At 45.4% G+C, this 12,158-nt stretch overlaps 1 protein-coding gene across 1 annotated transcript in view; it reads right to left on the bottom strand.

Annotated features, from left to right (window-relative positions):
* The window catches only part of SLC22A16 (solute carrier family 22 member 16), a 33,553-nt gene that overhangs the window by 998 nt on the left and 20,397 nt on the right, over nucleotides 1-12,158 (bottom strand). Inside the window, exons 5-7 of the mRNA XM_049695521.1 lie at nucleotides 9,726-9,853; nucleotides 7,495-7,604; nucleotides 6,383-6,482 (exon numbers count right to left, since the gene is read on the bottom strand). Of these exons, the coding sequence (XP_049551478.1) occupies nucleotides 6,383-6,482; nucleotides 7,495-7,604; nucleotides 9,726-9,853 (338 nt within the window). The remainder of the gene's footprint in view (nucleotides 1-6,382; nucleotides 6,483-7,494; nucleotides 7,605-9,725; nucleotides 9,854-12,158) is intronic.

Genomic DNA, 12,158 nt, shown 5'->3' with positions numbered 1-12,158 from the left:
CCTTTTAGACTAGCACCAAGGTGTTTGCTTTTAAAAATGCAAATCACATTAAAAACTAAAGTCTGCACATCTATTCTCTGTTGATCACTGTGTAGATTTTGGGTGGATTTTAGAACTAAATCTCTTTATGGTCTGTAAAAACTTTGTCCTTATATAATTTAAACCCCTTTAGCAAAAAATACTGCCCGGGAAGACCCCATAAAAATAAATTAAGGCACGGTTTTTCTGATAAATCTGCATACTTATGCTTTTACAGCCTCTGAGACACAGTGCAACTGTGACGCGCTGTGAGGCCACATCACTAACAGACGTGACCCGGGAAGACGGTTCCTTACTTTGTTTGCAGAACGCTGACAACCTAAATCTAGAAATACATGAGTAAGCCTAGAAGCAGTAACAGAATCTAAAGTGACATTGCAAAGGACGTAGAAACCCCAGAAGAGCCCTCTGCCAGGGTGTGAAAAACACTGAATAAGTCTAAACAAGAAATAGAATCAAATGGAATAGCCAAGACAAGACTGGATTTTCCTTTTTAACTTGGTGGTAAGAATAGTCAGGCACTAAACAAACTCAGAACCCTCCATCTCCTCTCTCACTCTCAGAAGAAGACCTGGTCTCCCACGGCCCTTGGCCAGCTCCCCCAACCCCACAACAAGCATCCCAAAAACCTCCCCCTCCCCCCACCCCTTCCCACTCCTCCCTGCCCACCCCCCCCTCCTCTCCCCCCACCCCCCGCCCCTGCCTCCGGCAAGGAGGAGCCTTTGTCACCTCTCACCTCCTCCTGTGGGTGGGAGGTGGAAGGGTGCCGGTGGGGTGGGGTCTTCCTCCATCAGTAGACCTCCCTTCTTACCCGCTGATTCGTTTTTTTGGAACGCATCAATTGGATCTAACTTTTTAAAAGATCTGTATTGGAGTATAGTTGACTTACAATGTTGTGTTGGTTTCTGCTGCACAGCAAAGTGGATCAGTTATACCTATACATATATCCCCTCTTTTTTAGATTCTTTTCCCATATGGGTCATTACAGAGTATTGAGAAGAGTTCCTTGTGCTATACAATAGGTCCTTGTTGATTATCTACTTTATATATAGTAGTCTCTATATGTCAATCCCAATTCTCACTGATGTTTGATCCTTTCCTTTCCACTGGCTAGCTTCCCTCGGTAAAAATAGATGTTCTTGAGCCTCTTATAATTTCTGCACCCACTCTGCCCAGGAACTTGTATTTGCGACCTGTATGACCCTGGGCAAGTGACTTAACTTTCCTGCTCCTCAGTTTCCTTATCTGTAAAATGGAAATAATACTACTACCTGCCCCCAAAGGACTGTTGGAAGGATAAAATTAAGTAACACATTTAGGGCACTCAAAACAGGGACTGGCTTATGTTAAGGAGTCAATAAATAGTAGCTATCATTACTACTCTCGAGTCTTTTGAAACAAGCAAAAGAGGCCCTCTGCCTCAGCCCACACCCACTGCAGCCCCCAGCCCATCCTCTCCACAGCGCTCACTGCTTCTCCTTCCATCCTGCTCCCCACAGCATGGCCCACTCCCACCACCCACAGAAGCTGCTCTTCCCAGGCCACAGATTCCTAGCTGCCAAACCTGATGCACGTTTTCCTGTTCTGCTCTTTCTTAGCCGCTGTCCTGTCCTGCCTTCCTCACTTGCCCTCCTCCTTTGGGGTTCTGGTCACCTCCCTGTCTCCCCGGCTGCTGCATCTCAGCCTCTGCCCTGGACCCCTCTTCCCATCAGGCTTTAAATGCCACCGTTCCCAGGGTTCTGCTCTTCAGTCTCCCTCACCTCTTCATAAGCTGACTCCCAAATCTGTACCTCCCATGGGGGTGTCCCCTGAGCTCCAGACCTGCCTCCTGGATGCCTCCCCCAGCCTCCGCCGTCAAGCAGGTACCTCACATTCATCACCCACAGTTCAAGTGCACTGTCCTTCCCCACCTCAACCTTGTTCCCCCTCTGGGTTCCCTCCAGCCCCGAGAACAACCTTCCCGTCCTTCCAGCTGCCCCCCTCCACCATATGCAAACTCATCATGGGTCCTGTGGATACAACTTTCCCATCCTGTCCTCTCCAACCCACCTTTAGGTCTGAATGTTCTTCTGTTCTGCTCTCCTTTGAGATTCTGCCCATCCTTTCACCCATATCTCCTGGCTCCCTCAACCCACCCTGGGTGTTAGCAGTAATGCTTGCACCCAAACTCAAACTGGTCAAGTTCCTTTTCCCTCTAAGTTTTTGCCTTCCTGTTTCCTCGGCGTGGAACTCCCTTCTCTCCCCCTCCACCTTGCTGACTCTCACTGGCTCCTCCAGACACAGATTAAAGCCCCCTCCTCTGGGAAACCTCCCCTCTGGCCCTAGCCTCGGTTGGTAGCCCTCGCCTACCACCCCATAACCCCAGCATTTCCCTACCACAGCCCTCTTCTCTGGGGCTTCTGCCTTCTGCACCAGACTGGACATCTCTCAGGACAAACGCTGTTTCTTTCATCTCTGCTGCTTATCACCTAGCAGGGAGGCTAATTCAAAATCAACACTCAACCTTTGCCAAATGAGTTCATGAATACAAACAGGATATGAATTAGGTGTCCACTTTTTTTCCTTAGATTACTAAAAAAATGATGGTTGATAATAAAAGCAACAGAAGGAGTGATTTTCATGTGCTTCTTTTTGAAAGAGAAAATATAAGCTTATCTTCTAGATTACCATTTCTATTCCTCAAAATGAAAATACTGGCTCCGTAGGCAGTTTGACACCCATAAATAAGCTTAATGAGAAATTTAATAATTCATCTTTTTACTCATTAAAAATAACAAGTAACATCTACTACGTCCAAAGGAAGTAACTTCACAGAATAATTTTGCAAATATACACAAGACCCTGCTGACAGAGGTTGTCCTGGGGAAGGGGGGACCAGGGTCAGGGTGGAGGAAAAACTTATTTCTCTGTATCCCTTTTAGGACTGTTTGTTTATTTGTTTGACCTATGCAAAAAGCATGGTATTTGGGTTTGAACCCAAGTTCTGCCACTTAAATAGGGATAACAAAAACAGTACCTGCATTCTGTGAAGACTACTTCTTGTAAAGCACTTAAAATAGAGCTTGTGGGCTTCCCTGGTGACGCAGTGGTTGAGAGTCCGCCTGCCCATGCAGGAGACGCGGGTTCGTGCCCCGGTCCGGGAAGATCCCACATGCCGCGGAGCGGCTGGGACCGTGAGCCATGGCCGCTGAGCCTGCGTGTCTGGAGCCTGTGCTCCGCAACGGGAGAGGCCACAACAGTGAGAGGCCCGCATACCGCAAAAAACAAACAAATAGAGCTTGTTACATAACAAGCACTATTTAAGTACCTGTTAAATAAAATTTAAAAACCCCTTTTAACTCTGTAGTCCATAATGAACCGTTATGGATGTCCTTTAAAAAAAAATCTTTATTTGGTTTTAGTGATTTTATAGCAGTTTGCTTTTATAGATTTGTCTATCTTCTTCTGTGTGCCTTAGCTTATTTTTAAAAACATCTTTTCCATTTTTATCTTTTATTTATTTAACAAAGAACATAAAGTGCTAGCACAAAGGAGATGCTTCTGGAAAAGTCCGTGACCTAAAAAGAGTGGTGGATTCTCCAAAACTCCTTTCTGTGTAGGCCAGACCCTATGCCCCCAATTAAGCAAACTTGACTGAGTGCCTGTTACTGGGACACGAGAGAGAACCATGCTGAGACAATGATTCCCAAAGAGCAGACGCATACCATCTGTGTATGCCAGGTATACCACCTGTGTATGCCAGGTGATTTTTTTTGTTTGTTTGTTTGTTTTTTTAAGGACGTCTCAAACAATTTGTTTTACTACTTATGAGATTGTTAGTGTATATTAGAAAAACATGTAACTAGTATAACACCCATGATTTCACTGTTATTGTTGTTTAGGGCAAAGCTAAATTTTAAAAGCCATTCTATTTGATTTAAAATACTAAGTAAATTATAGCATGAATGGCATGCAAGGTGAGAGAAATGCTCCAGTGGACTCAGTTGTGGGTACACAAAATGCCCTATCCTGCAGGAGTTCAACAATTTAACTGGGGGACAAAGACATACATGTGAATAATAGAGCCAGACTGCGACAGCGGGCTGTGGAAAGGGTACACACGAAATGCTATGCAGACCTGGGAAAGGGAGAGGTTGCATCACTGGATCTGGGTGGGCTTCTTAAAGAAGTGGGGTTTGCTCTGGTCTTAAAAGAGGTTTAGCTGCCTCATCTAAACCCCTAGAGCTTTGGACCTTCCACTAGTCGTCCGGCAGAGGCAGTGCAGGAGGACGAACTAGGAATGAGGCAAGTGGGTCCAGCTCTGGTCTCATTTCCCCAGCCATGCAAGTCACAGCCACTAAAGCTCCAGGACATCCTCATCCAGAAGAACCTGGTGAGGCCGTTGCTCTCCACGAAGCCCAGGAAGACCCTGTGAAAGGGACTTCATAGACATACTGGGAAGAAGTCACTGCCTTAACGCATCTTACGGTCCTGGGAGCCCTCAGGGCTCTGACCCAGATGGAGTGCAAGCTTCTGAGGCAGCCTGGATCCTAAAAGTTCTTGGATTTACCTCTCAAAAAGGAAAAAAAAAAAAGTCTATATCTATCTACCTATCTACCATAAAATGACATAATTTTTTTAAATGCATAAAACAAATGCAGTTTAAGAAATAATTATAAAGCAAACACATCATGGTCTTGATCACCCACAAGAAAACACTGCTTGTACCCCAGAAGCCGCACCTTCTCTCCTCCACAGGTGGTCCTGATTTAGTCAATAAGCCTCATCTGCTTTTCTGGTTTTAACATTACTTTCATGGCTACAGAATGTATAAAACTGGTCCCATTCTCTTAAAAAAAATAAAGATACATGAAGTTTGTGGGGGGAGGAGCATTCTCTGCAGAGGGGATGTTCGGGCAGAGGACGCCGGTGGGGATGAATGAGAACAGGGTGTGGAGAGGAGGGGGAAGTGTGTGAGGAAACAAAACAAAATAGGGAACATGGGCAGGGGGTCAATCTGGAAAGGCCATGAGTATCAGGCAGAGTTTGGGTTTTGCTCTGAAGGTGAGGGGCAGTTGGACCAGAGCTCCGGTTCAGCAAACTACTCTGATGGGGCCGGGGGCATGTGCAGGGAAGGAACCAGAGAGGCAGGCGGTGATGAGGGGCTGGACTGGAGTAGGTGAGTAGGCTGCTTGTGAGAGAGAAGGAGAAGACTCGGTGTCGTGGGTTGGAGAATAAAAAGTTGGTGCTCAAGGGTCACGCTGCAGGCCACGGACTCCTACCGCAGAGCGGAGTCGGGTGGAGGAAATGCAAGTCACCGGCCGGCTGGGTTTGGGAAACGGTGAAGCTGTTTAGTCACCCAGGGAGACTATCCATGAGGCTAGTGGGTCTGCTGCTTGGAAGAGAAGTCAGAATCAGGAGAGGTCACCCGCGCAGGGACTGAGAAAGACAGCCAGAATGGCTCTTGGAGAATGAAGCAATCAGAAGAAGACAGGAGCACAGGAGGAGCCCCAGAGGGAACAGCCTAGAGAGAACGAGGACCAAGAAGTCCCGGAGAGGGAGCCTGGAGGGGGAGGGAGGGCCGGCACACCCAGGGCTCTCCCCTTGGTGGTGCAGCCCCTCAGGCCACCCCCGACATTCCGCACTGTCCGCATCTCCCTGCCCCCTCCCCTCCCCCCATCCTCTTCCTGACCCGGGTGTGTAACAGTGGTCCGCGTGGTTTCCCAAACTCTCAGCCCGGCCACGAGGACACGTGCAAACTGCACAGAACCCCTCGCACACTTCATAACCAGGAGGACGGCTCACACTGCCGGAGCCAGGAGGAAGCACGCAGGCAGCCTTGCCTGTGAAGAGCCCCTCAAGTTTTGGGGAAGCTGGAAACCACAGATCCCTACACCTCTCCGCCAGACACCACTGGGTCCTTCCAGGAGCAGCAGCCTCCAGAACTGGCCTTGACCAGCCGTCACACGGTGGGAACACAGAGGCAAGCGCTGGGGGTGGGAGGCAGCCTGCGGATCCAGACAGAGGGGTGCAGGCTGAGAGACCAGAGACCAGAGCTCTCCCTGCGCAGTCCCGGCTTCACGATGTGCTGAGCAGAGGCCCTGCTCTGGCTGGCAGAGCTGCGATTGATTAACAGCTCACGGCCGGAGGCGGGGCGGGATGGGGAAGAGGGGGAGAAGGCAATCAACGAACAAGAAAAACAGCAACCCACCACCCTACTTACCAGCTGGTGAGCTGTTAATTAGGTTTCTATAAACCCCCATAACCGAATTATAAATTGGCTTCCAATAAATAAAAATAAAGGAGGCAGTCAGCTCTTCTGCCTCGCTGCTATCTCAGTAAAGTTCTATCAACTGATGAACACCTGTGGCATGAAGATCCAAACGCTGGAGAGGTAAATGCAGAATGGGGCCGCGATGCTCCCCACACGGCCCACCGTGCTGCCACTCCCCACAGCCAGCGACCTGGAAACGCAGAGAGGATTCATACAGCAGCAAGAACAGAAGACGAGAAAGGCACAGGTTGCAGAGAGTGAGGGAACAGCTGCCCAGAGCCCCTGTCCACCCTTCTAGCAGAGAATAAATAGTAAAATTTAACTTAGCTTAATATACTTGGAAATAATTTTACTTTGATTTTTTAAGAATCATTCATGATTTATATTCTCATTCTGTGAAACAGCAATGTGAACAAACATGCAGATAATTCAAGACAATTCAAGACCAAAAAAGCAGGGAAACCAATCAGCATCAGCTATGCAGATGAGGCCCTTACATACGCTCATTGAGTCTAATATTGAGGATAACATCAGTCTTGTAGAGCAGGAGTTTATTTGGGGTGTGGAGTGGGGATTTGGGAAACCGAAAGATTTATATCTATGGAACATCCTATTTCAATTTTTTAAAGTCAAGCAATATCTTAACGTGCTTTCCTTTAAAAGTTATTTAAACCTTATAGAATGTCTAGTAGGAAGCAAAGAATGTGCCTTCAACAGGAATAAGTATCTCTTATTAAGCTGAGGAGAAAGGCCCCAGGAGAAACCAAACCTGCCACACAGCTTGATCTCAGCCTTCTAGCCTCCACAACTGTGAGAAAATTCACTTCTGTTGTTTGAGCCCCTCAGTCTGTGGTGCTTTGTTATGGCAGCCCCGACAAACTAACACAACTAACATCAGGACATCAAGAGATACAACCTGAGAAAATTAGCCTTGAGTCCATGTAAGTCAACTGTATTTGAGACTTAAAATGGTTTTAGGATAATAAGAGTGTTATTTCAAAACAAGTTCTCTAATATCCTTGCTAATGACGTATAGACAAAGCCTCAGATTCAGAATTAGCGTCATCATGTAACCCTCCCATAGCTTGGAGCTCCAGTAACTTCTACGGAAAGAAAGCATTTATACTCAAAGGCCAGATGTAATCAAATGACACATAAGTGAAAGATACCAAGAAAACAACAGAAAAATAAGTAACTCTTACCTTACAATGGTTGGATACAGCTCTGCTGTATAAAGGTATATAAGGCCAAACGCTGCCCCTATGGAAAATTTTCCAGCCATAGTTGCCACCACACACCAAACATGGTAATCCTGAAAAAATATATATTAGCAAAATAGACCATCATTTTGTCATCAAGTAATATTTTTAAAAGAAAAATAGAAAATCCTTAAAATTATTACTTAAAACTTTCTAATTCTCCAGTATTTTTCAGAACAATGAAGAGTTTTATTTTGTAAACTCGACACATGGTCTGCAAAAGCTTTCCATCTTTATGAAATTTAGAGGAAAGTTTTATTGTGCCTCCCTGCAGCCTTGGAGATTTCAAATTACCAAATAAGAAAAGCTATTTGGGGAGAGACACTTTGGAATGAGACCCTCCCAGATGGTTTCTGCTGTCGTCCCTGACATGTTCTATTTCCTGCAGTGGTTCTCAGAGACCTCCCACAGTCGATCTTTTCTCTCCTCCTCTGTCTGCCAGCTGGGTGTTGAGACCCAGGTGACCTTGGAGCTCATGTGTGAGGAGTGGCAGCACCTCTGTCAACCCGAGTCCCTGAATGATTCCATGGAGCTGAACACCCCCTTCACCACTCCCACAGCCACCAACGAGGTACACCCACATCGAACTTTCTATGAGCAAGAAATAAATGTCTATGATGTGAAGTTACTGAGATTTGGTGGTGCCTCTACTAAGGCAACCAATGTCACCTTGCCACCTTAATTACTATTGTAGACGATATTTGTTGGATGAATTAATGGGACTTAAAAATTTTGTATTGTGACATTACCATTTGGAGAGAAGTGTTATTAGAGGGGAAAAATTTGTGGCTAAGGGTTAGTACTCTATTTCTAGAAATCCCCATCAGCCACTTTCCTGTCTTCCACATTGCCGCTGGGGCTTAACCACCGTAGAACCTGAAGGTTCTAGGGTTTCCCTAAACCTTCACCGCTCAAAGACAGCTGCCATCAACTCAACAAATATAACTGCAAGCTACTTAAAAACACAAACAAAAAGGGTGTGGATGAAGCTCCCTCAAATTGGCAGAGACCTCCTTGTCTTAAGCAGTTTTAACTGATGTGTATCAGTCGTATATATCAATCAGCTGGAAACGTCAATACATTAAAACATTTGATTCACCAAAGTGAAGCGTTACTATAAAAGGAAGTCACTGGTTAGCTTAAGTTAAATTTCAAACAATATGCAAAACTTAAAATGCCTTGATCTAAATGTTGAGATACTATTGCTTAATAATTATTAAATCGATTTAAAACAAAGTATTTTAAAGTATTGTCATAGTGACCACATTTTCCATATTGAGAATGAAAATACAGGTTTTTCCATTTTGGGGGGAAAGAGAAGAGCACTTCTGGGTGCAAGAGGTATTCTAGGGGATGGAGTTTGCCAAAATACAGGAATGTGAAAGTCGTTTCAGTAGTTTATGGCACTGTTTCTCACTAAGAAATTGAATTTTAAAAACAAGCTCCTCGGGGGATTTATGCACACTAGAAATTGGAAACTACTAATCTACCACAGTGGAAAAAAAAAAACAAGACTACTTAAACTGGACCAATCCTGAACATAAGACTCATCATATCTTTCAGCTGTCTCCATGGCTTCCTCCCTCCAGGTTTCTGATCAAATATCACCTTCTCTGAGAGGCACACCATCCTCAGTCACCTTAGATAAAATAAAATAGTTCACATGTGTGTTCCCCCTCCATACACAGTCATTTTCCATCCCTCATCCTATTTTGCTTTTCTTTATTATACTCAGAGAAACTTGACTTACTGCACATCCTCAGCACCTAGAAAAGAACCTGGCACATACTAGATGATGGATAGATCTCTCATGAATGAATAAAAGTTTAAGATGACGATAACTACTGCAAGGTGCAATCCACTCTTCTCACTCAGGATGATCATGTTGGCAAGATACAACCGTGGCCATCTCTCGGAAGTGGGATTATAGGCTTTTCCCCCTACCCCCGCCCCACATTTCTTTTTTTCCTTAAATTTTCAACTATCTTCAACTATTTTCAAACTTTCTCAACAGAGAAAGAATCACTTTTAAAGAAAACATTTAAAATACTATGTACAGCATATACTCTATCCATATGTCTTAATTCATCTTCATATTCCTAAGCTGAAAATGCTCCCATCACACTGTCATAGTATAACTAACCATTCCCTAAATAACACATAAAGTAACTCACCTTGGGGATCACCATAATCACACCATTGGTCACTGCACTTGAGAGAAGGGAGAAAACCAGAATGCTTCTTCTCCCCACATGGTCCATCCCAAAGCACACAAAGATGTAGGCAGGAATTTCCACTGCACCTGTCATGGAGCAAAATGATACATCTCAATAGCCACAGTGTCCAACTGAACAAGGGGACCCTGCCTTCTAACAAGGGGACCCTGCCTTCTCACACGGGGACCCTGCCTTCTAAAGAGCTTCCCTATGCCCCCCAAAAGGAATGCTCAGCCCTCTCTCTGCTGCCAGGGGCTTCTAAGAACTAACAACTGCCTGAGAGGCAGCAAGCCCCACGACTTTTAAACTCACTGGAGCGGGCAGGATGTTTGCTGTGACGTGCGCTAATGCTCACATAATCTGCCTAGCACTTATCACCTGTCTTCGGAATCTTATCCCGGACTAAGCAGGAAGCTCCCCAGGACACAACACAGTGACTGGAGCATGGGCTGGTTGAATGAATAAATATGTAAATTAATAGGCAACATTGATCTTTTTTGACCTTTGGCTTCTTCTGCTTGGCAGAACTATGGGGAAATGTTTGTACTGTAACTTCGAACATAGCAATTAAAGTAGAAAATTCAGTGCCAGCTTTACATCTATCAGCCAGAATGCATCAGGGAGCAAGCAAGAAGTTCTCTCAGCAAAACTGACCAAACCCAATAATAGCCTTTGAGAAACTGTCACTGTTTACTAGCCCAGCTTGTCCACGTAATTCAAAGGTCCGTTCTTTCGACCCTCCGGACCTTGCCTAATCCCAGGACACTACCCACCACTGCCTTTTAGGACTGATGTGCATTTTCCCATTCAACTACAGAATGCTGCAAGCACCTGGACCGGCAGGTCTGGGTCTACATGTCTCTTACAGTTTTGGGAACATATCTCTGCAGGTGGACACATATTTTCTGAGTTAACCTTCTTAGCAGTACATCAGAAATTAAACTCAGTTGCAGCTGCTCAGAAAAAAAAACAAAAAAAATGGCTGGGCAAAGACAAAAAAATAACATTCTGAGCCCCATTGGAGAGACAGCCTCCCTCCTTTTCATTAACATGGAAAATAAACAACTCCAGAGAAAAGGCCTCCCTTTCACAGACCCTGCTGTAGGGTCCGTGCCTCCAGGCCCGATCAGTAGGTACATCTATTACTCTACTCTTTTTTTTGCTTGTTTGTTTATCAAACACTTTTCAAGGTCAAATAAGTCAATGATTCTCCAAAGAACCCCATGGGAATAGGCCTGGATTATTACCCCCACTTTCCAACTCAGATTAAATGACTTGAGCCCAGTGAGTAAGTGACAGCTCAGGGACTGGTCTTTGGGAGCCAAGGCCCCTTTCCTGCAACCTCCCTCCCTCAGGTCTGGTTCCCTCCACGTCTGACTCAGGGCTCCCCTCTCTACAGCACTGTGTGCAAGGCCACCAACCAACTTCCTGGAGTCTAGCAAAGCTGCACAGCAACTGGGAAACAGCTGAAGAGATCTTTTAAAGTATATTCCACCTTGATGTTTCTTGAGTTGTTGTATAGATGCTGCATCTAAATTTTGACTTGACTATATCTGGGATAGAAATGGTGCAACCAATGAGGCCCAATCTGTCTGGGATTAGGACCATGTGCCCTTATCTTCTTTACTTTATAATGTATAACCCCATTCTGCTCCTGTCTCCACATAACCTCAAAGATATGCCTTCAGGCTACTGTAGCGCTTATCACCTGCAAGTAGCACAAAACCTAAGCTGAAATTCCCACCAGCACCAAACCATCTCAGGAGATGAAAACTTGTTCAAAAATTTCACAGCTCGGAAGTGTTGACTAGAATCGCCTGTCAGGCAGAGGGCTGCTGGCAAGGGTAATGACATGAAAAATCAAAGGCAGTGGAGACTATAAAACCATGGTATTTGTCTCGGAAAGATTTTTATATTTACAAGATTGCCCGGTTTCTTGAGAATTTACATCTCCATCAAAATTAAGACTATAGGGGCTTCCCTGGTGGCGCAGTGGTTGAGAGTCCGCCTGCCAATGCAGGGGACACGGGTTCGTGCCCCGGTCCGGGAAGATCCCACGTGCCACGGAGCGGCTAGGCCTGTGAGCCATGGCCACTGAGCCTGCGCGTCCGGAGCCTGTGCTTCCGCAACGGGAGAGGCCACAACAGTGAGAGGCCCGCGTACCGCAAAAAAAAAAAAAAAAAAAAAAAAAATTAAGACTATAGCATAAAGATCTAAAACTCCAGCACTCCTAAGCTTCCCTATGCCACACCCCACCCTACTTCATTCTCCTACCATTTGCTGCTGTGTTCTACGAATACTGCATCCTTTCTCCAATTGACACATAGAATGTGTTTGAAGTCAAGATAGGCTCTTTTTACAAACTTGTTGGTCTGCCCAAAAAAAGAGTAA

Source organism: Orcinus orca, chromosome 12 (assembly GCF_937001465.1).
Source record: "Orcinus orca chromosome 12, mOrcOrc1.1, whole genome shotgun sequence".
In the NCBI taxonomy this organism is placed as follows: Eukaryota; Metazoa; Chordata; class Mammalia; order Artiodactyla; family Delphinidae; genus Orcinus; species Orcinus orca.
The sequence above is the reverse complement of the archived record's forward strand: the minus strand, read 5'-3'. Positions and strand labels throughout refer to the sequence as shown.